The 27,955-nt window shown below is 36.4% G+C and overlaps 1 protein-coding gene across 3 annotated transcripts in view; it reads right to left on the bottom strand.

Moving 5' to 3' along the window:
* Positions 1 to 27,955, bottom strand: part of MOSMO (modulator of smoothened) — a 100,968-nt gene that overhangs the window by 7,588 nt on the left and 65,425 nt on the right. For 2 of the 3 annotated variants that reach the window (XM_036917019.2, XM_057487012.1), the window contains exon 2: positions 10,756 to 10,968. In XM_036917019.2, the coding sequence (XP_036772914.1) occupies positions 10,756 to 10,968 (213 nt within the window). Of the gene's footprint in view, positions 1 to 1,973; positions 2,777 to 10,755; positions 10,969 to 27,955 lie in introns of those variants that run through there. The other variant, XM_036917018.2, reaches the window with a different exon arrangement.

Here is a 27,955-nt window from a genome sequence, read left to right as displayed (position 1 = left end):
TGAATGAGTCCATTTCAATGTTTGGTCTGGAAGAGTACAAAGATTTGTCTTCACATACTACTTGACAGGAGTTTTAATCCTGGGTTAGAGTGCTGACTGGTTAGAGGGGGTTTTCCTCTATCAGCCCACTATGCACTAGACCTCCAAGACAATGATTAAAGACAATTTAATGGTTTGTGTAATAGATACAAATAAAACCTTAAATTTTGTAATCTTATATGCAATACCACTGTAAGTGAAAGAAGTAAACAGTGGGGAAATTCTTAGCAGCTGAGAAACTTTCTCTCCCCATGCTCATGATCCAGTTAAAAATACTTTGAGAAACTATTTACAATAAAATTAATCTTTTAGAAGAGAAAAGCTCTTGGTTGTATCATAAATTAATTTGAACCACACTTTGCTAACACTTTATCTCAGTGGTATAACGGTGACAACAAAAGCTTTCCTTCAAAGTGATCCATTTGATTGAGGACCGATCAAACCAATATGGGAACTGCAATCCCAAATGTCCATAGAACACGTCCAGTGGAATTAGAATTGACTACACATCATAATACTTGGAGAAAAATAGTCTCCTTCAAGCATTTCCCCAAGGTTTCTTTGACCCTGGGAAGGTAAGTGTGTCATTTCCCCAGAACACTCAAGGAATGCACCATAGTGGTGGACCACCTCTTATCCCATCTCCTGAGGGAGCTGAAACACTGGGGTTTGCTTTCACAGTAAAATACTGCTGAATTGACAGTAAGATAGAGGAACATCAAACAAGCCAGTGTGAAGCACATCAGGCTCCTCCATTTCCTCTGTGGAATATCTGAGGAGGCAGCCCCATCTCTGAAATAACCATTCTATAATTTATAATTTAGCTTTTTAAAAACCAGTGCATTCATTTGTTTGTGTGAAGCATGGACACTACATGGGACTTTAATTCTACTGATAGGGACATTTGGGTAGCTGTCTCATTATAAAGAAGAAAAACTTAGCTCCACTGCCATGAATGAGCCTCCTGCCCCACATTTCAAACAGGAAATTATCTATAATGTTCACCCAATGGCAAAACAATTCAGCATTGACATGAAGGCATAGAAATGTGGAGAAGAGAAATACTATATTTCAAAACTATTTGTGTGTTGAAGGGTTAGCTGCAATGCTTCTTTTGGGAAAAAACAAAGCTGTGGGTTTAGTACAGCCCTCTAAAGTAAATGCAAAAAGGTTAACTTTTAGCAAAGGCATACAGCGTATACAGAAAATACTGTATTGCTTAGGTTTTGGTAAAGGAAATGTATCAACAATGCTTACAGATGAAAAGAACATAAATTTATTTTTTATAGCAGAGTGAAGTTAGTGTTGTAGATAGCCAGAGTATTATAAATTGGTATTCCTAGTGAACTTTTTATTTATGTAAAGTTGTGTGCTTGAACATATAAAATGCGTTATTAATGTAACTGATCGAACCAGTAGAAAAAGAGAACCTCTGTACAACAGACAACAGTTGCCAATAATTTAAATAGTGTCAGATTCCCCAAATTATAAGATTTGACATGATCTTACTTTCTACTATCATACAAATAAATTAACCCTACAAAGAATTTAGCTTAACTTAAAATTAACGTAGAAAGGTATGGGATTATTTGTACCTATTACAAAAACCTGTTAAAATCAAGGGCTGCTACAAAGAATGAGGTAAACTGAAGACTCTCTCCACTACGCAGCCTTCAGATAAATGGCTTTTTTTCTATTGAGTTCTAGGCTTGCACACCACAGTGTTTTGCTAGCAAAGCATTCAGAGTTCTCTTCCAGGAACTGTTTGCATGTGTGTGTACATAAATTTACACACACATACACACACACACATATATACACACTGTATACCGCATCAGCAAAATATATATATTATATATATATATTTATATAAATATAAGGAACATTTCCCCCACCCACCCACCCCAACATGTTTTGTAGTGTTTGATTTTTGATTTTGTACACAGAAAATGGGGAATTTCAGAATTTTTACATACATTTTAGCAAACAAGTTTGATCTATTGGCTTCTTGGTGTAGTAATGCAATGGTAATCCATTCTGGAGCCAAAGGCTCATACCATTACAAGGAAACTGTGAAAACTAATTTCTTAGGAGGTGAGGCCAGCCCCACATGAACTTCTCTTGCATCACTCTGGTCCACCATGACTCATAAATACTTAGACCTTTCCCCCCCACCCTCAAATGAATCATCAGACGTTAAAAATGGAACAATGGAGTCACCAAGGGCCACATGCTTTTCAGTATAAAGCATTCTCCTTCACTAGGTTGCTATCACAGTGCAGACCTGACTGCCTGAATATGCTCAGGAGATTTAGTCAATATTGTCTGTATTTGGTTATGGAAAAAGCTCTCCTTTTTTTTTAAAAATCCAAAGTGCATAGTGAGAACAAATCAAAGCATTTTTTTTTCTTTTCAGCATCAGTTTGATCTAAGTATCTTCCTACAAGAGGACTGACTACTCAGACGCCTTGCCTTTGTCCTCCCCTCTCTCCAAAAATAAAAATAAAAATAAAAATAAAAAAAAGTAGAAGAGTTGAGCAATTTAGACATTCTCAGCCTGGTAAACAAACTTTGCCAGCAAATAGAAGTCCTACTATTGTAAAGAAAATTGATAAGACGAAAAGTACATATGATGACCCAACTACTGTGTTGTTGGGTAATTTATAAGGTTGACCTCCAACTTCATTGATGTAAAATCCTATTGGAAATATTAGGGCAGCCATACAGAAAAGGATCACTGCAAAACAAACCAAAACACAACATTAGTAATACAGTTTGATTAACAAAACAATGAAAACTTGGCATGAAGGAAGTTTATATATAAGAAGGGTTGTGGATTGATAACATGGTCAAACCTGTTAAAACATGAACCACTTGTCAAAAGACCTGCATATACTACAGATCACATCCCCAAATCCTAACAATTAAATGCAATGGAAGTTGGGTTAGCCTTTTATGTGTTATGAGATTTCAACTACTAGCATTGAGGAAGGTTTCCAAATCTAGTTAAGTACTTGCATATACTATTCTTGATTATTTGAAGTAGTGATTAAGGCCTCTAGCTGAAGTCAGACAGGGTCTAAGCTGTGGATCTACCATTTACTAGCTGTATAATCTCAGGCTTCTGGTTCCCTTCTGAAAATGTGGTAAATAACTAGAAGGATCAACAAAGCAATGTCAAATCCCTGGCACAGCACCACATTGACAGCAGGTGCTGTAAACATTGCCCATTATTATCATCAGTTATTGTTCTGACAGTTCTCTGCTCCTTGCAATTAGTATTAGTTAGAAGGAACTGGAGAAAAGGTACATACACATATATCTATTCTGATTTAAATATCAGCTAGGGGAAAGGATCTCAGACTTCTGGGATGATTAGCAAATTGTCTGAAGTTATCTCTTGTCATGGGCAATGTTCCAAAAAATAACATCTGTCAGGTTTCTGAATACACAGAGGTCAGAGGTTAAAGTGAGGCAGGGTGGGGAAACCTACCTTGAGTTTTGTATACAAACATAATGAAATATATTATTTGCTAAAATGTTTCTAGAGAGGAATGAGAAAGTCCAGAGTCTGGATATAAGCAATTCCACAGTACACTGCTTGAGGAGAGTGCTCTGTGCCACCAAAGAGACACTCTTCTTAGCAAACAGAAACTACCTATAGTTAGGCTACCTTTTAAAGGAAGTATTTTATGTTTTTTGAAAGCATATTGGTGAAATGTTCATAGGTCATCAAACTTCTTTGGAGACAGAAACACTTCTTCAGTGTAATGTGAAGACAGGTTACTATAGTCACTGCATATGAAGAGTTGAAGCTTTCGATTATTAAATGAATGAGAAACCTTTTCCGTTAAATCTATCCCCAGGAACACTGACTCAGTCCTAGATAAATGTACCCATTGATACCCGTTCTAAATTACGATTGTGTTAATCAATCAACAAAATTTAATAGGAGAGTCTTTAAAAAGCCAATTAGGAATCTTTTCCTTAGAAATAGCTCAAGAAATGTATTAAAAAGTAAAATTTCCTTAAGTAATACACTAGCTTAAGAAACATACCAGCATTCTTGTTTGCTTTGCACCGTTTATGCTGATTATTTTATATTATACGGACATACTGCCTACTTCATTTTGAGTGAATGACCACACCAAACAATGTTACGTAAGTGAATTTGGATTCTTTCGGATATCTACCCATATGAAAATTTCAGGTATTAAGTATTAGATCATTTGGTCTTTCCATTTTATAGTCAGCAATAAATAACTTTATTAGTGCTGCCAATGCCCACTTATCAGTGTTATCTGTAACTAACTTCTTAAAGGTTCTTATGATTTAATATAGCTTGGTAAATAAAATGAAACCACAATCTAGGTAGCTATACACAATCTAATAAACAATGGGATAAGGTTATGTTTTAAAAATAATTTGTTTTTTTGGTCATCACCCCCTTTCCCCTAGCAGCAGCTAGGGTCTCCCTCCATCTGTAGAGGGAGGAATGAGACAGGGACCAAGGGCTTAGACAGAGTAGGGTGAGGGCCTCTGGAAAAAACAAAGCAAGATAGATAATCCACTGTGAGATTTTCTTTGGCCTGCTGGGGGGCCCAGCTTATTTTTCTAACTTTACCCAGGTGCTGCTTTTCTTCCTCCAGCCCTAAAGAAATGATTTGTAACTTGGGCAATGTAGCAAGCAAGCCCCAAATAACCAGTAAAAACAGGAAGAATTCCATCTTGAAAATAAGATTGCATCTTAAAACGCAAAAGAGTAAGTTTCTTAACAGATGATAACTCAGCCCACCTTGGGAGCAAACCAGGCAGTCTTCAGTGATATGCTCCCAGGCCAAGAAGCTACTATCCTGGGAGGAAATCAGAGCAGTAAAATTCTTGTAAATAACCAGGAAGACTAATTAGAAACTTAATGTCTCTTCAAAGATAAACATTTTGGGACCACTTTGCAGGTGTATATCCCTAGACCTTTGTCTCTCAACTGGCTACAAAACCCCTAGACAATGCACCACCCCAGGGCTCTTTTGTCCCCTCCTGGCTTGAGCAAGGAGCTCTGTCCTCTCGCTTTCTCTCTAAATAAAAGCCTCTGCCTTGCTCTCCTAAAAAAAAAAAAAAAAAAAATTACATCATCCATAACATCAACAAAAAGGACAAAAACCACATGATCATCTCCATAGATGCTGAAAACGCATTTGACAAAATTCAACATCCAATTATGATAAAAACTCTCAACAAAATGGGTATAGAGGGCAAGTACCTTAACATAATAAAGACTATATATGACAAACCCACAGCCAACATCATACTTAATAGCAAGAAGCTGAAATCTTTTCCTTTAAGATCGGGAACAAGACAAGGATGCCCACTTTCCTCGCTTCTATTCAACATAGTTCTGGAGGTCCTTGCCACGGCAATCAGACAACACAAAGAAATAAAAGGCATCCAGGCTGGGAAGGAAGAAGCTAAACTGTCCCTGTTTGCAGATGACATGATATTGTACATAAAAAACCCTAAAGGATCCACTCCAAAACTACTAGATCTAATATCTGAATTCAGCAAAGTTGCAGGACACAAAATTAATATGCAGAAATCTGTGGCATTCCTATACACTAACAATGAACTAACAGAGAGAGAAATCAGGAAAACAATTCCATTCACAATTGCATCAAAAAGAATAAAATATCTAGGAATAAACCTAACCAAGGAAGTGAAAGACCTATACCCTGAAAACTACAAGACACTCTTAAGAGAAATTAAAGAAGATACCAATAAATGGAAACACATTCTGTGCTCATGGATAGGAAGAATTAATATAGTCAAAATGGCCATCCTGCCTAAAGCAATCTATAGATTCAATGCAATTCCTATCAAAATACCAACAGCATTCTTCAATGAACTAGAGAAAATCTTTCTAAAATTCATATGGAACCACAAAAGACCTCAAATAGCCAAAGCAATTCTGAGAGGGAATAATAAAGCTGGGGGCATTACGATCCCCAACTTCAAGCTGTACTACAAAGCCACAGTAATCAAGACAATTTGGTACTGGCACAAGAACAGACCCATAGACCAATGGAACAGACTAGAGAGCCCTGATATAAACCCAACCATACATGGTCAATTAATATACGATAAAGGGGCCATGGATATACAATGGGGAAATGACAGCTTCTTCAACAGTTGGCATTGGCAAAACTGGACAGCTACATGCAAGAGAATGAAACTGGATTATTGTTTACCCATATACAAAAGTAAACTCAAAATGGATCAAAGACTTGAATGTAAGTCATGAAACCATAAAACTCTTAGAAGACAACATAGGCAAACATCTCCTGAATATAAAGATGAACAACTTCTTCCTGAACACATCTCCTTGAGCAATGGAAACAAAAGCAAAAATGAACTCATGGGACTACATCAAGCTAAAAAGTTTCTGTACAGCAAAGGACACCATCAACAGAACAAAAAGGCATCCTACAGTACAGGAGAATATATTTGTAAATGACATAACTGACAAGGGGTTAACATCCAAAATATATAAAGAACTTACATGCCTCAACACCCAAAAAGCAAATAACCTTATTAAAAAATGGGCAGAGGCTATGAAGAGACAGTTCTCCAAAGAAGAAATTCAGATGGCCAACAGACCCATGAAAAGATGCCCCTCATCACTAATCATCAGGGAAATGCAAATTAAAACCACAATGAGATATCACCTCAAACCAGTAAGGATGGCCAGCATCGAAAAGACTAAGAAAACAAATGCTGGTGAGGATGTGGAGAAAGGGGAACCCTCCTACACTGCTGGTGGGAATGTAAGCTAGTTGAACCATTGTGGAAAGCAATATGGAGGTTCCTCAAAAAATTCAAAATAGAAATACCATTGGACTCAGGAATCCCACTCCTTGGAATTTACCCAAAGAATACAACTTCTCAGATTCAAAAAGACATATGCACCCTATGTTTATCGCAGCACTTTTTACAATAGCCAAGATATGGAAGCAACCTAAGTGTCCATCAGTAGATGAAGGGAGAAAGAAGATGTGGTACATATACACAATGGAGTATTATTCGGCCATAAGAAAGAAACAAATACTACTATTTGCAACAACATGGATGGAGCTGGAGGACATTAAGCGTGAATGAACTAGAGAAAATAGTTCTAAAATTCATATGGAAACACAAAAGATCTCGAATAGCCAAAGCAATTCTGAGAAGGAAGAATAAAGCTAGGGGCATTATGCCCCCCCAACTTCAAGCTCTACTTTAGAGCTACAGTCATCAAGACAATTTGGTACTGGCACAAGAACAGAACAATAGACCAATGGAACAGACTAGAGAGCCCTGATATAAACCCAACCATATATGGTCAATTAATATATGATAAAGGGGCCATGGATAAACAATGGTGAAATGACAGCCTCTTCAACAGCTGGTGTTGGCAAAACTGGAGTGAAATAAGCCAGGCAGAGAAAGACAAATGCCAAATGATTTCCCTCATTTGTGGAGTATAACAATGAAGCAAAACTGAAGGAACAAAATAGCAGCAGACTCAGACTCCAAGAATGAACTAGTGGTTACCAAAGGGTAGGAGTGTGGGAAGGAGGGTGGGGACAGAGGTAGAAGGGGATTGAGGGGTATTATGTTTAGTACACATGGTGTGGGGGATCACGGGGGGAACAGTGTAGCACAGAGAAGGCACACAGTGGATCTGTGGCATCTTGCTGTCCTGATGGATAGTGACTGCATTGGGGTATGGGTGGGGACTTGATAATATGGGTAAATGTAGTAACCACATTGTTTTTTCATGTGAAACCTTCATAAGAGTGTATATCAATCATACCTTAATAAAAAAATTTTTTTAAATTATTTGTTTCTTAATGTTGATTAATCTAATCTCAAGAAACACTAAAATAACTTAGAGGTACTTTTGAGAGCTGCAGATATAGGTGTTCATTCTGTTAACTGATTTGCTAACTTCATTCCTATCCTTTCCCATTTTCTACTGTAAAATAAAAATCTATCCTTTATATAGAGTAATCATTTAGTGACTAAAGTAGAGTTTAGTATTTTACATGAGTTAAATATTTTCCTATATTGGTTAGGAAGTTTTAAGGAAGCAATGAACTCCTATTCAATCTAATCTTGGGTTTTTAATCCAAGGAACTAGATTCTCCATACTTCTGGGTAAATTTAATATAGGTGGACAAATTTTCTTTTAAGCTATTGAGACCTGTGAAGTTACCTCAGATCTTATATTATGATTAATGCTGATAACATCTATCAACTTTTGACAATTAAGGTCTGGGTCCTAAATAATCCTGTAAAGACAAAAGTTTATATCCTCAATGGCACAGATTTCTTGGTCATGAGTCAGATATTGGGTGTATGGGTAGATGAGGATGTAAATTAGGGTGGTAAAGGGAGGAAAAGGGTCAGACTTGAAGAAAAAGATACATCTTTGTTACCCTTGCCTCACAGGTAAGCCCCATCATGTGTAGCTCTTCTCTGAGAGATATTTCCCCACTGTGTAAACCCATAAGAAAATGCCATTTACCCTCATTACCAAAACTACAGCTCAAGTGAAATAGAATTAAATACAATAGAGGTGAAGTATATTTTCAAAGGCTGAATGGAAACACTAGGGGGAGCCCAATCCCTTTAGGAATGCCACCCCAGTAGATAAGCTCTGGTAACAACAAAAAAATGTATTTAAGGAAGCTAAGAAGAGTAAATGTTATCTCTATGCTTACTTTGACGACATTAACTCCAAGCTATGCTGTTGAGCTAAAAAAATCAAGGTGCAGAATAGTATAAATAGAATAAATGTATATTTATAGAACACTTGCAGGAATACATATATGTTTCCACACATAGAACACCTCAGATAGGAAATCCCAGAAACTAGTACCAGTGGTTGCTTCCAGGAAAGAGGTATTGATGGCTGGGAGGGCCAAAAATGACACTACTTTTCACATGGTGACCCTTTCATAGACTTTGAATTATGTGTGATATGCACAAAAGTTAAGTTATTTAACTAAAAAATAATGGAAAAACCCATTGTATTTGGAGGTAGCTTTATACACTCAAACATTCTCTGTTAAAGAGGAATGAAAAAACAAATAATTCCAGTTCTTTCCCTTTAATGGGTTGTAAGAACCAATGGCTCATGTGAGCATCTGAATGTTTTGACACATATTACTTTGCTAAATTATATTTTAGATTTCTGGGATTCAGAAATACCGCATTCTCAAATTTCAACTAAATCCAGAAACTAAAGCCTTCTTTGATTTTATTTTATTCACTTCTATTTCAATAAGCACTTTTATCTGTGAGTAAAGATTGTCTTTAAATTCCTCACCAAAATCGTTTAATTTAGCAGCACTGTTTCTACAACCACCTCCAAACCCACTATTTAGAAAAGAACTATTTCAGGAAGTCTGTTTGGCTTCAAGCAAGATCATCAACTTGTTTCATTTCTTAACTGGGATGGAACTTTTTACATTAAAGGCAACTTGACTTAAATTTTAAAATTAAGGGAGATATAGAGACTAAAGCAAAACAACAGAGCCAGAAACATTTATGTTAAAGAGAAAGTTTCACAGAGAGATGGAGAAATATAAGACTTGTGAACTAGTATCCCTTGCCTATTGTCTTTAAGGCTATGTTGGGCTTTAACATTAACAAGAGTCTTCATACAAGTTCAACATGAAAACATCAAGTGAAAAAAGTAAGTTGTATTATAATATTCATTATTAAAATGCAAGCAAATCTGAGATGATTTTAAGGCACTGAATCAGGAGTTAAATTCTCCTAGCATTTGGCATGGGTATTATTATCCTACTCCCTAGAGCAGGGTTTTTTCCATTGGTCCTTATTGCCATTTAGGGCCAGAGAAGTCTGTGCTGTAGGGCTGTCCTGTCCTGGGCACTGCAGGATATTCAGCAGGCTCCCTGAGCCTCCCTGGCCTCTACCCACTTGATGCCAGCAGCAGCCCTCTAGTTGTGACAATCAAAAATGTACCCAGCCATTGATAAATGTCTTCTAGGGAGGAAACCTGCTTTAGAGAGAAAGAAGCAGAAATAACAGAAATATATTTCCTTTCTGCATTTTTGTTAATTTTAACTTGGGAAAAGCCTCTGATGTGTTCTGAAATAAAACCAATTTTGCAAAGTACAGAGAATGTGTAATATATATCATACCCTTGGGCATAGCTTAATGGAGTAGCAAAGGTTGATAAATGATTATTAAATGACCAAACATGTTGAGTTTTTAATGGCCACAACAATTCACAGTAGAAACTCAAACTCAATGATATTAAAGAGCAAATCACCACCTTAACCTAATTTATACTTCTATGTATTTTCTTGTAGATTTATCTTTATTAGGTAGACGATGCCAAAACTTTCAAAAGGAAGAGACTCAGGTGAGTAGTACCACTGAGTCACAGACTTGGAACATTTCTGTCACAATGTGAGCAAAAAAAAAAAATTCATTAAAATAGCACTTCATACAAAGTAATTAAGGTTTGGATGTCCTGGTGTGGTGAGAATTCTGCAGAACTGATGGGACTCTACAGAGTCTGTCTGACGGCCATACACAAGTGGTGATCTCTGATGATTATGGAGTCCTTACTACTGATTATTGCTTATCTTCATAGAAATACCAGTAAGTGCACCTTCTAGACAAATTTAGTAAGCACAGGTTACTTACTTCCAGTAAATGCTATCCATCGAGCATATTTTGTAGCTTCTCTTCGCCAGTGGGAAGCCACCAGCAAGCCGCATGTAACAGTCAATGAAATGATTCCCATGATGATAAAAAACAGTGTGGTGACCCACTCTGGAGGAAGCCGAGGTGGGATGCATGTCCGGTCTCGTCCATGGATTGTTTGACACTGTCGCACAAGGCCCACAGTGAGTGCTCCTGCGGAGAAGCAAAAGGTGGTAATATTTTAGTGGGTTTGGCATATCCAGGGAATATTCCCTACCAATACTCCTTTAGTCCTTCAGTATTATTTCTCTGTGTGTGGGTCATTCAAGCACTGAATTCCACTGAGTCCTACTCTTCAGCACTCTGTCGTAGTTCACAATGTAGTAATACTTGGCTTAACCTACAAAGTGAACTTAAAAAAAACAAAAACCACAAAGGTTTTTTCTGAATACTTGTATCAGGTGCTGTTCTAGGCTCCAGAAATAGCCATGACCAAGATAGATGATGCTCCTGTTCTTGCTGAGCTTACATACTAGCAAAAATTGAATTTGAATTTTTCTATTACCAGATCCAAGACTCAGTATATATAGCATTTTATTTTGGCTGAGGAGAAAAACACTATTCAGGAAATTGAAAGCAAACTTGAAATATGTCTAATCACAATATATAAATTAAATTAAATAATGTACTAAACACCAGAACCAATATATTTATAAACTAAGAAGTTTAAGAATAAGCATTTTTCCATTAAATTCAAGAAAATGGAACAGGTCCCCTCATTTGGTTAAGTTCAACAATTTTTGTACAAGTGTTCACACTGCCAAACTATTACCACCATGCTTCAGCAATAGATTCTATAAAATTTAATTTTAATTTAATTCCATTAAATTCAAGAAAATTAATTTAACTGAATTTTGTTTAATTTAATTCTATTAAATTCTGGAAAATGGAAAAATTAGTAGGTCTCCCCATTTGGTAAGTTCAACAATTTTTGGCAAGTGTTCACATTGCCGAACCATTACCACCATACTTTAGCAGAAGAGTGTAAAGGCATTGGTGGTAATTTTTCAAATGCCCCCTCCCAATTAAATAACACAAAAGTGATTTTTGTAAAACATCAAGTACTATTTTTACATAAACATGTTCTCTTGGGGTAAACATAATTTGGGATGAATTTACAGAAACCTAGATAAGTAAGGTGAAAGAGTAAATTATTTATTCTTTCCCACTAACACGAACAAAGCAAATGTTACCTTTGAGTAAAACCTGCTTGTTTCCCCCTTGAAGAGCAACTGCAAATGGGAAAACAGTTGCCAAAAAGTACAAGAAAATAAATTTCTGGAGCCATTACAACCGTAATCTATTTCTGTATCATTTTTGGTCTTAATTATTTTCTCAATATGAACAACAAAACATTAACCTCAAAACCATAGCACTTGCCACAAATTCCTAGAGGCATTTTGGGAAGCTGCCCTGGCAGAAGATGACCACGCAGGGTAGATCTGTGTACACAAGCATATGTGTGGGTGGAAGGACAGGGCTTTTCTGCAACTTGTGTTTTAGTCCTGACACAGGTTTAAAGGAATGTGTTCAAAGAATATAAAGTGGAAAATCAGTTCTGCCTTCAAATTTGAGTTGTAGTTTTTTTTTTTCTCTAATGCTAACTCTGACTATAACTGTGGGTAGAGTAGGAGACAACTCAAACAAGTTGTACCTTTTTCTCTCAAATCACCTAGTAATTAGGCCCATTCCTGTCATCTTTGCAAAGATGCAAAAACAGCATTATAATTATCTCCATGGAGGCAAGTGGGGGTTGGGAATGGAATAGAAAGTGAGTAAACCTTCACAATAATGCCACACACTTTCCCTGCTCTAGCTGTTGCTTGGAACTGAGCAACTTAGGCTCAAAGAAGTGAATCAGTTCAGTTTTGACAAATCAGTTCAGTTTTGACAATTTTTAATGTCTGAAGTATCATGGTAACTGCTTGAACCTAGAAAAGGGGAGTGGGAAGCAGGTAGCAGGCATGAGGGAGTTGTATAATTGTTCTTAAAGTGAAACACTAAAAAGTTTCCTTGAAAAGAAAACTTGGAGGGAGGGGGTGTCTTATTATGATAAAGCATTTATTGTGATTTGGGAAATAAAGAAGGCATTCACAGCAGTGCTCAATAACTAACAGAAAACTACTACTGATTGTTCAGCAAGACTTGGAACAAATCACCCTCTGTAGACACTATCCCATTTATAAAACTGTATTTGTTATAAGAATAGACAGCAGGCAATGAAAGATCCCCTGACAAAATGCAGTACTGTGGATTCTGATTTTAGCAGCAACTTTCTGCACACATTCATTTAAATACAAAGAAAGTTTCACTGGTAACTCCATACAGCTCGTGGACTTAGATTTACATTTGAGAATTATTTTTTTTGGCAAATATTTAAAATTGCAGGTTCAGTAAATCATAACTAAAATATCTCTCCTTCAAAATACTTATGAGTATCCTTATGCTGCCTCTCTTACTTTCTGTTTATGGCAATGAGCATTAGAGCTCAACTTTATCTTAACCTTCTGTACTTGTAGATTATTAAGCTTTCTGACTGGGTTTGATTTTTCCTCCTCTCCTGACTAGCATACCACACCAAGTGAACACAAATAAAACAAATAAGAAAATGAAATTATAGCTATATCTTCTACAAGCCAAGTGGAAACAACCTGACAGACGTCCAGCTGTAAAAAAGAATTATGCTCTTGTATTTAAAGAAGTCCTTATCACCATAAGTCAAGACCAAATATTCAGCAGCTACATTCTGGAAGAAAACAAAGCTAATACTAACCGACAGCCAGAAGGTATACTGTATAAAGAAAGTCAACTTGCAAATATTTTATTGAGTGTCTCTCATGTGCTTAGCATTGTTGGAGTGGTCAAGATTCCAAAACTTTCAGTGAAAACAGACTTTCTCCTTAAATACATTATACAAGGACTAGTGCAACAGTGGTGGGTCAACATTGTTGCTAAAATTCATTTTCTTGAGTAAGACTCTAGGTGAACATGATTGACCTCATAGTCAAAGGTACCAGCGGCAAAGGTAACTGTGCTGCTACTGTTAATCTTATAAACTCAGGTTCTGTTAGTACCAAACTTCACCAAGTTTTAAAATTTCATCTTTTACCTCAAAAGGATCATCTTCTGCCTGCAGATTTAAATCCAACTCTTACATTGACTAGCCAAGAGCTTTTATATACTCCAAATTCTCTGGACACAATTTAGTTAGTATCACACAGTTGTGCACTTGATATTAAAGAAGCTCTTTTCCCCAAACAGAAAATGAGCTTTTCAGGAGAGAACTGAATCTTCTACTTCATTGGAAGCCCTCAGAATGGCCTGCAGCAGGGGGCAGAAAGCAGGAATTAATAGACATTTGGTGAATTTAAATGAATTAGAAACCATTAAATTTAAAATCATGCTGCATCAAATAGGTTCTCCTCAAGACCTCATCTTACTGTGATTTCCTGAAGCACACCAAGCATAAGCTCAGCCATTTACTAATTTTGTTTTATCCAACAGTTCTTTGCTTCTTGAAGAGGTCTGTAATTCCATTCCCTAAACAGCCAATCCATCTTTACCCTAGAGTTGTTTCCTAGGTAACCAATCCAGTCAAATAAAAGACTTGCACATAATAGAATGGAAACCAAACCAGGAACTACAGCTTCCCACATGCCTGTCAGTATCTCACCTGGGTATTGTAACACACAAAAGGAAGTCATAATCTTACCCATTAAGCGGGATATGATAACTACAGTCTTTTGACACTCATCATCTGTAGATCAGACACTATTAAAATGATTTAGCACAGCCAGTCTGAGCATGTCTACTACCACAATGAGATGGTTATAAGGCATATGATTACTACTTGTAAAAGCTGTCATAGAAACATAGGGATTGTAAAGCAGAGAGGCCCACAAACCCCCCAGAGTCTGTCTGAGCAAACCATATGGAGAAATTGCCCACCAATCCAGCCTTAAGAGAGCACTGTGATGACATGGTTTCTCAGGAGAAGTCAGTCAGTATTGAGGATTCCTTGTACAGAAAGTGAAGATTCACTTTCTTCCTGTTTTAAAATTTTTCTTTATGTCTTTCATTTTCAACTGTTTGACTATGAAACTGTCTATCCTAGGTATGGATAACTTTCAGTCTATCTTACCTGGAATTTGCTAAGATTCTTCAATATGCAGATTAAAGTTTTTCATCAAGTTTGGTAAGATTTTAGCCATTATTTCTTCAAACATTCTGCCCCTTTCTCTTGTCTCCTTCTGACTCCCATTATACATATGCTGAAATACTGGATACTGTCCAATGGGTCTTTAACGCTCTGTTCATTTTTTATTATTTTTTCTTTCTGTTTCTCAGATTAGATAACTTTAGTTACCTGCCTTCAAGTTTGCTGATTCTTTCTGCTGCCAGTTTTTCATTTCAGTTATTGTACTTTTCAGCTCCAGAATTTCTATTTTCCTTTTATAATTTCTATCTATTAGATATTCTCTGTGGTGAGACATTGTTTTCCTATGTAAATTTTTGACACATGGTTTCCTTTATTTTTTGGAACATATTTATAACAGCTGATTTAAACTCTGTCTAGTAAGCTAATGTCTGGGCTGCCTCAGGGCAGTTTCTGTTGATAGCTTTTATTTTTCTCATGTGTAGGCCATAATTCCCTGTTTCTTTTTGTCTTATAACTTCCAGTTGAAAATTGGAAATTTAAAATTATACAATGTGACAACTATGGAAATCATGTTCCTCCCTTCCTCAGGGTTTGTTATTTTTACTGTTTATTGACTTCCCTGAAATAGTTCTGTTAAGGTTTATACTCACTGTTGTGTGTGGCCTCTGAAGTCTATTCCATTAGCTTAGTAGTCAGCTAATGGTTGGAATAAGATTTCTTAAATGCCTTGAAACAGTATGTCTCTCTGCCTTTGCTGTCTATGTCTGTTGTATATTTTAAGTGCTCCAGCATCTTCACTTACAACTCTGCTTTAGCACTCCCTTCCTCCTTGTGCAGGGCCTCATGGTCAGCTACAGGTAAGAAATTTGGGCCTTTACATGTCTTTCCTGGGCATGTGTACAGCCTTGAATGTGTGTGTACACTTCTAGATTCCTAGGAATATGTTGCAGCTTTCCAAAGACTCTGATAGACATCCTGTTCCCCAGTTTTCCCTTGATGTTTTTTGCTCAGCCTTTTGTTGCACCAATACCTGCAGGCTATTGGATTTCAAGGTTACTGTGCTGGTGAGGAGATGGGTGGGATTAGCACAATTGAAATTGATACACGACTTGCTGTTCCTACCAAACTCAGGTAATTTTCTTAAACACTTCTTGGATTGATGCAAGCCTTCATTTCCAGAGATCTTTTAAGAGTTGATTTGACAATTTTTGATACTGTTCTTATTACATTTATGGAGGAGAGTTTCAGAAGTTCCTACTCCACTATTCCAGAATTTAAACCCATCAAGTCACAATTTGAATCTCAGCTTTGCCACACTTGAGCAAGTCACTTAATCTTTTTAAGCCTGATTCAGCAGGAAAATAGTATGGCCTACTGCTTAGGTTTCTGTGAAAAATAAGATAATGAGATAATACTTGTAAAAACAATTGGAACTATGAGCACTGAATAACTATTCTATGTTTTCTGGAAAGGAAATTAGGTATCTTTAAAATATACATATATATATATATATATAAAAATACAGAGCAGTAGCACATACAATAATTTAACACAATAACATTCATGAAACTCACATTCTAAAATAAAAAGTGTGACACTTGATGGTTGCTAAAACCACTAGTCATAAAAAGTATTCAGGATATTACTCCCATACTGTCCAAGTGCTTTAGTGTATCATCCAGGTTGAAGATTAAGCAATAAGTTAAGTTCAGGCTCGTTGAAATAAACGCTCTGTAGACATTTTATAGGAATAGCAATGCTGAGAATACTGGGACTGAGAATGCTTTGCTAATAGAATGAAATAGCAAAATGTTTTTTAAAAATTTTATTTTGGTATCATTAATCTACAATTACATGAAGGACATTATGTTTACTAGGCTCCCCCCTTCACCAAGTCCCCCCCACATCCCCGTTCACAGTCACTGTCCATCAACATAGTAAGATGCTGTAAAATCACTACTTGTCTTCTCTGTGTTGCACAGCCCTCCCCGTGCCCCCCCTCCCACTGTACATGCTAATCGTAATGCCCCCTTTCTTTTTTCAGCAAAATGTTTTGTTAGGTACCAAGTAAAAAAAAAAAAAGATCATTAAGCTTTAGTTTTCTCTTTTCCTTTCAACTATACTAGCTGTTCCATCCTTACTTAAAATACAACTGTTACCAGCTATACATAAGTAGGACTGTAGTTCAAAGGTCATCTCATTTTACAATGGATTAAATCATACCCAATACTGTCCTTTCGTTTTAGTTTATTCTATCAGTCCTTGCTCCATAAACTTGGCCTCGGGTCTAATCTTGTACATACATAAAACATAAACTCACAATGGATCTGTATTTTAAAATTTGCTTTATTGACAAGTACAATATGGTATACCAGAATCTGTCTTATTTTCCCAGTCATTGAAGCTCTTACCATATAATGCATGAAGAAGTCATTAAAGAACTCACTATGTTTAAACTGTCCATATATTGTATGAAAAATATGTGGAAGGATGTTTGTCACACTGCTTAAGAGTGGCCTGCCTACTATGGTTGAATATGATTGGAAAGTTAGGTTGAGAACCTTTGTACTTTTTATTCTATCTTACCTGAGTGTAGATGAGTTAATATACTTCTCTTCTTAAAAAAAAAACACACATGCATTTATTTATATTTAAAATTCTAAAATGTTTATAGAGTATATTACACATTAAGTTTAAATAAAATGTACTGATTTATATTATACATTGAACTCTTTCAATCTTGTATGAATTTAAGCACATGCTCTGGATCTAACACTGAAGAAATTAATGTAAAGCAGGTAGAGAAGTAAAACAGAATTTAAATTAGTATGTCTATATTTTCTATTCCATTTCAATTAGGGCATCATGAGAAACCCCTGTGGAGGACCCGTCAATAGATTATATTGGGATTCTTATTATTTCTTTCCTGATTGACTTGGCAGAGGAAACCTAAAACAAGTTTAACATTTACATCACTTAAATGAATAGCCTACAAGTTTTATATGTATAAATGAGCTGGCTTAAGACAGATGATACTGGTAAAGAGAATAAAATCAAACAAATTTAATAGGCCAAACAGTGGACAGAAAAGGACTGCAGAATTATTTGCCAAAGCATTTTAATGAAATGGTTGAACATTAATAACTCAACAACCTTCCATCACTGAAAAGGTTCACTTACGGACAATGATTAAGAAGTAACTCCACTTCTAGGAATTTACTTGGAGAAAACAAATCCCTGATTTGAAAAGATATATGTACCCTTGTTTACTGCTGCATTATTTACAATAGCCAAGATATGGGAGCAATCAAAGGGTCCATTAATAGATGAATGGATAAAAAATATGTGGTACATATACACAATAGTATATTATTCAGCCACAAAAAAGAAATTTTGCCATTTGTGACAACAAGGATGGACCTACAGGATATTATGCTAAGTGAAATAAGCCAGGCGGAGAAAGACAAATACCGTATGATTTCACTTATTTGTGGAATCTAAAAAAAAAAACAAAAGAACAAAAGAGGAGTAGCCTCATAGACACTGAGAAGTGACTGGTGGTTACCATGGGGGAGGTGCTGTGGTAGGTGGGTGGGGAGGAGGATGAAGTGGCACAAAAATTCTCAATCATAATATAAGTTGGTCACAGGGATGGTAGTCCAGCATGGAAGACATAGCCAATGATTCTGTAACATCTTTATGTTGACAGTAACTACACTAGCTGGGGGGGAGGATTTAACAATGTGGATGACTGGTGAACCACTGTGTTGTATATTTGAAACCAATAAAAGATTGTGTATGAACTATACTTCAATAAAAAAAAGTAAACAAGCACTGCAGCAATCAAGAATGGCTCTCAACAAGCAAAACTCCTGGCCAAAAAGAGTAATAAAATTAGAGAATTTGGAGTTAGAAGGGATCTCAGAAGTCATCTGTCCTAACCTCCCCAAATTAGTGTTTGGGGAATACTGAGGCCTAGAGAAGTTAAGTGGTAAGTACAAGGATTCAAAGTAACTTAGCAGTGCTGGCTCTAAAACCCAGGTTTTCAATTACCCACACCTCAACTATTCTATTCTACTATATGATGCTCACTTACTGACCACTGTTCACTGAGTAAAGAAAATGAATAGTATTCCTAAAAATACCTTTGGGTATGTTCAGATTTATATCAGAGAAGTCTTAACTACAATGTTGTAAGCACAGTGACAGTGAGTCCAAGATGAACTTTCATAGGAGGTTTAAAAAATATACAAAGAGGGAGCCTATGTCTTCGAGTTTCTCTTGTTAGTTTACAGTAGTGACTCCTCTGGGTTCTACTCAAAAACAGAGCCTCCTCCCACGCCAGCCATTCTTTCTCATAAATGTTCAAGTAATACCCCACTCCCAACTCATCCTTCTTAAAGAAATATCCCAATTTCTTTGCTTCAGGAATAAAAGGATTCCCTTTCATTCCTTATCCTATCTAACCCTATATAAGATTTCATTCCCTTTGTTCTTATCCTATCTCCAAGGAACCTTGGTTATTTACAGCTTACTCTCAAAAATCACAATAAGCACTCATATTTGTCTTGGTCCAGAAAATGTGCACCACAACCTCCTTAGAAAGGAATTTTTAGGCTAAGTCATGAAAATCAGTAACTTCCCTATAGCTAAGGTCCATTGTATGATCTCCAGGTGTGTCAAAATAACTTTTTTCAACTAGTTGATGTCCCAATATTAAATAACTCTAAATCATTTCTCCAATAAATCGTACTTCCTTAATTTACATAAATACATTAATTCTCTGATACTAAATCAAATTCTAAACTAGTTACATATCCATTGACCTAACTGGGCAACATGTCATAGTGGTTAGAATTCAGAGTCTGGATTAAGATTCAGATTCTAGGCCCACCTCTTACTAACATGAGATTTTAGGCAAGTTTTTTAACCTCTTTGTGCCTGTTTTCTCAACTGTAAATGAGAATGACAACAAAATGACCTCATCGTGTTGTGTGGATTAAGAGGGAATGTGTGTGAAGTACTTAGGACAAAGGCTTGGTACGGAGTGGGAACTTGATAAATGTTAAATATTATGAATGATATATTGCTATTTCATTAGAAGTATGTACTTTAAAGAAAGGTATCATCTGTGTGAGTCCATCTTCCTCTTTAATTGTTCTCTAATGGTACCTGTTAATTCCTTGCTTTCTTGGGCTTAGATGGAAAAAGTAATAAACCTGTGTTCAATTTATGTGGAGCTGTTGAATTATTTTAAAATAAGCCAGAGCTGTAAAAATTTTAGAGTCTTGCAAATGTGAGAAAAGCCAACTTTAGCACTGAGACAAGGGTTTACTTTGCAGTATTAGCATGGTCCCTCAGTTACAGAAGAGCATGGATTTAAGAATGGAGAGCTTTGGAGAAAGATGGAAGTTCTGATTCTGACAGATGCTCTTCCATTTCATCTTTACAAGGAGTTTGAGTTTTCACTGCAGTTATATTTGGATTCAAAATGAAATGTAAGGTGATCTTCCTCAATTTTCAACATCTGAAAACAACACCTAAACTTTCACAGAATATATAAAATTAATCCTCCATTAATTAGCTTATATTTGTGGTAGCTGTGATCTCCAAACAAAGAGATGGTGGCTAGGGAAACCATACATTAGAGAAAGTCTCTATAATTTGAGAAGCCTGGCACTATGCCATGAGATATTCCTGACTTTTCTGTCCAAGTCTGTAGACACTATGTGCAACACTAAGCTTTCATTCAGTTAGCAAATACTAAGCACATGCTCTGTGCAGTACTGTGAGAAGTATGAGGAACATAGATCTGATCCCTGTATTTACAGAGCTTATAATATGCAGAGAGTCAAGATGCACACTCACAGAAAATTAAAAAGCAAAATTGGGAAATAAGAGAAAATATGTAGTCTTTTTTCCCCCGGTTCCTGGCATAGAGCTCCTAAAACCCTTGTATGTAATTTCTTACATGATAAGATCACTAGGAAAAACTCTTACTCTAATATTGGCCTTTGATCTCTGTTCCTGACAGAGGACTGCTGAAACCTTTGTAATTTCCTGGGTGATAGTGTCCTTTGTTCTAATGAGGTAACTCTGGGTGCTCCCGGATGATGGCTGGTCACAGGCAAGGCCAAGCCATGATTAGCTTGGAAATATTCAGCCCTGCCCCCATTCTCTTCAGAAGGGAGGAGGGCTGCAAAAGGAGTTAAAATGATTGATCATGTCTACATGGTGCAGTCTCCATAAAATCCCCAAAGTACAGGGTTTGGAGAACTTGCAGTTGGTGAACACATGGAGTGCTGGCAGTGGTGTGTCCGGAGAGGGCAGAAGCCCGTTCCCACATACCTTACCCTATGCATCTCTTCCTTCTGGATGTTCATCTGTATCCTTTATCATATCCTTTTATAATAAATTGGTAAGTGGTTTCCTGAGATCTATAAGCCACTCTAGCAAATTAATTGAATTCAAGGAGGGGGTGTCACTGGAACTTCCAATCTATAGCTGGAACTTCTGATCTACAGCTGATAATCTGCACTTGTGACTGGCATCTGAAGTGTGGAAATGTGGGGTGGGGTGGCAGGAAGGTGGCAATCTTATGGGATCAAGCTCTTAACCTGTGGGTTCTGACACTATCTCCAGGTAGATAGTGTCAAAATAGAGTTAAATTACAGGACATACAGCTGATGTTAATTGCTTGTTGCGAGGGAAAACCTCCTCATGCTTCATGACCAGAAATGTTGGAAGTGAAGGGTGATAGATTCACAAGAAAAAAAACAGTAGGGAAGAAAAAATCTGGGTTTTTCCTTTATAACAATAAATAGCAGGATGTGATCTAATGCCAAGAGAATTGTCAGCCTAGTGAAACTAGAAATCTCATCTCCGGCCTCAGATGGGGTTTACAACATCCCCTGGTTCTCAGGCTTCAGACTGCCAATGAATTACATGACTGGCTTTCCTGGGTCTCCACCTGGCAGAAGGCAGATCATGGGACTTTTCAGCTGCCATAAGTTAGAGAACTTTGACTAATACAACACATTTTCCTTTTTCCTGTGTTAATATTTAGGAGTGAGAAACCTGCATCATATTAAGTGTATGTTTAAATCTATAAGAAACTACCAAACTGTTTTCTATAGCTACATCATTTTACATTTCTACCAGCAATATATGAAAACTCCAGCTGCTTTCCATATTCACAAATACTCAGTAGTTATCAGTTTTCTTAGTTTTAGGCATTCAAAAATGCAAAGGTAGGTATGCAGTTTTCTTATTGCACTTTTGTGTTTCCCTAATAATGTAGAACATTTTACTATTCTGATTTGCCATCTTTGGCCTGTTTAAATCTTCTGTCTTCTCAAAAAAGGTATCAAGTTGTTTGTTTTATTACTGAATTATAAGAGTTTAAAAAATATATGCTGAATAAAGCCCATTATCTGACGTGTTCTACAGATTTCTCCCAGTGTTGCCTTTAATTTTCTTAACAATGACTTTTGAAGGATAAATACTTTAATTTTGATAGAGTCCAATTTATCAATTTCTTATCCTGCCTGCTATGACTACTTAGTGGCAGAGGAGGCATACCCCCCAATCCTAATCCCAAACAGAGACTTAAGCAATCGGAGACTACAATAGATAGGACATCAGTGTAATATACTTTCATTATTTTTATTTATTTATTTTTAATTTTTTATTAAGGTATGATTGATATACACTTGTATGAAGGTTTCACATGAAAAAACAATGTGGTACTTTCATTATTTTTAAAGCTGTCTATAAGATTCTCAATGGCTCATGGAAAAAGACTGCCAAGAGTATTTAATTTTCCTTACTATTCTGCTAAAAATCATATCACTCATATTGTGAGAATAGTTCTTCATCCCTTTACCCAGTGACAAAACTCACACCTAATCCAGGTGCTTAGAAAATACCAATTGCATTATCTTTTGCAGATCAATTAACAGGAAAGTCTATTACCATCTGAATAATTGACAATACCTAAAAAAATAATAAAGAGATGACAAATATATCTGGCAGGAGGGAGAGGGTTACTGTATCACAACAGAAAGCTTCAGTTAAAACAATTTAGTTTATTACAAAGTACAATTCTTACAAAGCTTGGTCAATAGCAAAAATTGTACCAATGGTACAAATCTCAAGTTTATTCATGACTTCTCGTAAATTCTTTCCTTTTTCTTCTCACTCCAAATTCTTTCTAGGCAACTTCAATTAAGTTCACAGATTGGATTATCACCTAATAGCCAGTAACTCACAAATTTACTTGTAGCTACATTTATTTACTTATTTATTTTTTATTCAGGTATTATTGATATACACTCTTATGAAGGTTTCATATGAAAAAACAATGTGTTTACTACATTCATCCATATTATCGTGTCCCTCCCATACCCCATTGCAGTCACTGCCCATCAATATAGTATGATACAATGGAGTCACTATTTGCCTTCTCTGTGCTACACTGTCTTCCCCATGATCACCACCACACCAAGTGTGCCAATCATAATAACCCTCAATCCCTTTCTCTCTCCCTCCCACATGCCCTCCCACAGCCCTCCCCTTTGGTAACCACTAGTTCCTTCTTCGAGTCTGTGAGTTTGTTGCTGTTTTGTTCCTTCAGTTTTGCTTCGTTGTTATACTCCACAAATGAGGGAAATCATTGGATTCTTGTCTTTCTCTGCTTGGCTTATTTCACTGAACATAGTATCTTCCAACTCCATCCATGTGGTTGCAAATGGTAGGATTTGTTTCTTTTTTATGGTTGAATAGTATATCATTGTGTATATGTACATCTTCTTTATCTATTCATCTACTGATGGACACTTAGGTTGCTTCATATCTTGGCTAATGTAAATAGTGCTGCAATAAGCATAGGGGTGGACATGTCTTTTTGAATCTGAGAAATCATATTTTTTGGGTAAATTCCAAGGAGTGGAATTCCCGGGTCAAATGGTACCTCTATTTTTAGTTTTTTGAGGAAGCTCCATATTGCTTTCCACAATGGTTGAACTAATTTACATTCCCACCAGCAGTGTAGGAGGGTTCCCCTTTCTCCACATCCTCACCAGCATTTGTTGTTCTAAGTCTTTTTGTTACTGGCCATGCTAACTGGTGTGACATGATATCTGATTTTGGTTTTTATTTGCATTTCCCTGATAATTAGTGATGTGAAGCATCTTTTCATGTGTCTGTGGGCCATCTGAATTTCTTCTTTGAAAAACTGTTCATATTCTCTGCCCATTTCTTAATTGGGTTAGTTGCTTTTTGGGTGTTGGGGCATGTGAGTACTTTATATGTTTTGGATGTTAACCCCTTGTCGGATACGTAATTTACAAATATATTCTCTCATACTATAGCATGTCTTTTTGTTCTACTGATGATGTCCTTTGCCATACTGAAGCTTTTTAGTTTGATGTAGTTCCATGTGTTCATTTTTGCTTTTGTTTCTCTTGCTCAAGGAGATGTGTTCAGGAAGAACTTGCTCATGTTTATATTCAGGAGATTTTTGCCTATGTTGTCTTCTAAGAGTTTTACAGTTTCATGACTTACATTTAGGTCTTTGATCCATTTTGAGTTTACTTTTGTATATGGGGTTAAACAATAATCCAGTTTCATTCTCTTGCATGTAGCTGTCCAATTTTGCGAACAACAGTTGTTGAAGAGGCTGCCATTTCCCCATTGTATGTCCATGGCTCCTTTATCGTACATTAATTGACCATATATGGTTGGGTTTATATCTGGGCTCTCCAGTCTGTTCCATTGGTCTATTGTTCTGTTCTCGTGCCAGTACCTAATTGTCTTGATTACTGTGGCTTTGTAGTAGAGCTTGAAGTCGGGGAGTGTAATCCCCTCACTTTTATTCTTCCTTCTCAGGATTGCTTTGGCTATTCGGGTCTAAAATCCATATGATTTTAGAATGATTTGCTCTAGTTCACTTAAGAATGCTGTTGGTATTTTGACAGGGAATACACTGAATCTGTAGATTGCTTTAGGCAGGATGGCCGTTTTGACAATATTAATTCTTTCTATCCATGAGCATGGGATGTGTTTCCATTTATTGGTATCTTCTTTAATTTCTCTCATGAGTGTCTTATAGGTTTCATGGTATATGTCTTTCACTTCCTTGGTTAGGTTTATTCCTAGGTATTTTATTCTTTTTGATGCAATTGTGGATGGAATTGTTTTCCTGATTTCTCTTTCTGCTAGTTCATCGTTAGTGTATAGGAATACAACAGACTTCTGTGTATTAATTTTGTATCCCACAACTTTGCTGAATCCAGACTTTATATCTAGTAGTTTTGGAGTGGATTCTTTGGGGTTTTTTATGTACAATATCATGTCATCTGCAAACAGGGACAGTTTAACTTCTTCCTTCCCAGTCTGGATCCCTTTTATTTCTTTGTGTTGTCTGATTTCCATGTCAAGGACCTCCAAAACCATGTGGAATAAAAGTGGAGAGAGTGGGCATCCTTATCTTGTCCCTGATCTTAAAGGAAAAGCCTTCAGCTTCTCACTGTTAAGTATGATGTTGGCTGTGGGTTTGTTATATATAGCCTTTATTATGTTGAGGTACTTGCCCTCTATACCCATTTTGTTTAGAGTTTTATCATGAATGGATATTGAATTTTGTCAAATGCTTTTCCAGCATCTATGGATATAATCATGTGGTTTTTGTCTTTTTTGTTGATGTGGTGGATGATGATGACGGATTTTCGAATGTTGTACCATCCTTGCATCCCTGGAATAAACCCTACTTGATCATGGTGGATGATGTTTTGGATATATTTCTGAATTCAGTTTGCTAATATTTTGTTGAGTATTTTTGCATCTATGTTCATCAGGGATATTTGTCTGTAATTTTCTTTTTTTGTGGTGTCTTTGCCTGGTTTTGGTATTAGAGCGATGCTGGCCTCATAGAATGAGTTTGTAAGTATTCCCTCCTCTTCTACTTTTTGAAAAACTTTAAGGAGAATGGGTATTAAGTCTTCATTAAATGTTTGATAAAAATCAGCAGTGAAGCCATCTGGTCCAGGGATTTTGTTAAGTAGTTTTTGGATTACCAGTTCAATTTTGTTGCTTGCAATTAGTTTGTTTAGATATTCTGTTTCATTCTGGGCCAGCCCTGGAAGGTTGTATTTTTCGAGAAAGTTACCCATTTCTTCTAGGTTATTCAGTTTGTTAGCACATAATTTTTCATAGTATTCTCTAATAATTCTTTGTATTTCTGTGGTGTCCATAGTGATTTTTCCTTTCTCATTTTTGATTGTTTATGTCTATAGGCTCTCTTTTTTTCTTGATAAATCTGGCTAGGGGTTTATCTATTTTGTTTATTTTCTTGAAGAACCAGCTGTTGCTTTCATTGATTCTTTCTACTGTTTTATTCTTCTCGATTTTATTTATTTATGCTCTAATCTTTATCATGTCCCTCCTACTGACTTTGGGCTTCATTTGCTCTTTTCCTAGTTTCATTAATTGTGACTTTAGACTGCTCACATGGGATTGTTCTTCTTTCCTGAGGTAGGCCTGTATTGCAATATACTTTCCTCTTAGCATGGCCATTGCTGTGTCCCACAGATTTTGCAGTGTTGAATTATTATTGCGATCGGTCTCTGGTTTATTTGGTCATTGATCCATTAGTTATTTAGGAGCATGTTATGAAGCCTCCATGTGTTTGTGGGCTTTTTCATTTTCTTTGTGTAACTTATTTCTAGTTTCATACCTTTGTGGTCTGAGAAACTGGTTGGTACAATTTCCATCTTTTTGAATTTACCGAGGCTCTTTTTGTGGCCTAGTATATGACCTATTCTTGAAAATGTTCCATGTGCACTTGAGAAGAATGTGTATCCTGCTGCTTTTAGGTGTAGAGTTCTGTAGATGTCTGTTAGGTCCATCTGTTCTAATGTGTTGTTCAGTGCCTCTGTCTCCTTACTTATTTTCTGTCTGGTTGATCTGTCCTTCAGAATGAGTGGAGTGTTGAAGTCTCCTAGAATGAATGCATTGCATTCTACTTCCCCTTTTAATTCTGTTAGTAGTTGTTTCACATATGTAGGTGCTCCTGTGTTGGGCACATATATGTTTATAATGGTTATATCTTCTTGTTGCATTGACTCTTTTATCATTATGTAATGTCCTTCTTTGTCTCTTGTGACTTTCTTTTTTTTAAAGTCTATTCTGTCTGATACAAGTACTGTACGTCCTGCTTTTTTCTCCCTATTAGTTGCATGAAGTACCTTTTTCCATCCCTTCACTTTTAGTCTGTGTATGTCTTTGGGTTTAAAGTGAGTCTCTTGTAGGCAGCATATAGATGTGTCTTGTTTTTTTATCCATTCTGTGACTGTGTGTTTTGATTGGTGCATTCAGTCCATTTACATTTAGGGTGATTATCGATAAGTATGTACTTACTGCCATTGCAGGCTTTAGATTCGTGGTTACCAAAGGTTCAAGGGTAACTCCCTTACTATCTAACAGTCTAACTTAACTCACTTAATATGCTATTATAAACATAATCTACAGGTTCTTTTACCCCCTCCTTTTCTTCCTCCTCTATTCTTTATATATTAGGTATCATATTCTGTACTCTTTGTCTATCCCTTTTTATTACCTCTGGTGATAGCTATTTAAACTTAGGAACACTTCCATGTACAATAGTCCCAACAAAATAGACTGTACACTGTAGAGATTGTTTGTGGGAGGTAAGTTCTCTCAGCTTTTGCTTATCTGGAAATTGTTTAATCCCTCCTTCAAATTTCAATAATAATCTTGCAGGATAGAGTATTCTTGGTTTGAGGCCCTTTTTCTTCATTGCATTAAATATATCATTCCACCCCCTTCTGGCCTGTAAGGTTCTGCTAAGAAGTCTGATGATAGCCTGATGGGTTTTCCTTTGTATGTGATCTTTTGTCTCTCTCTGGCTGCTTTTACGATTTTGTCCTTATCCTTGATCTTTGCCATTTTAATTATTGTATG

Source organism: Manis pentadactyla, chromosome 10 (genome assembly GCF_030020395.1).
Source record: "Manis pentadactyla isolate mManPen7 chromosome 10, mManPen7.hap1, whole genome shotgun sequence".
NCBI lineage: Eukaryota > Metazoa > Chordata > Mammalia > Pholidota > Manidae > Manis > Manis pentadactyla.
The sequence above is the reverse complement of the archived record's forward strand: the minus strand, read 5'-3'. Positions and strand labels throughout refer to the sequence as shown.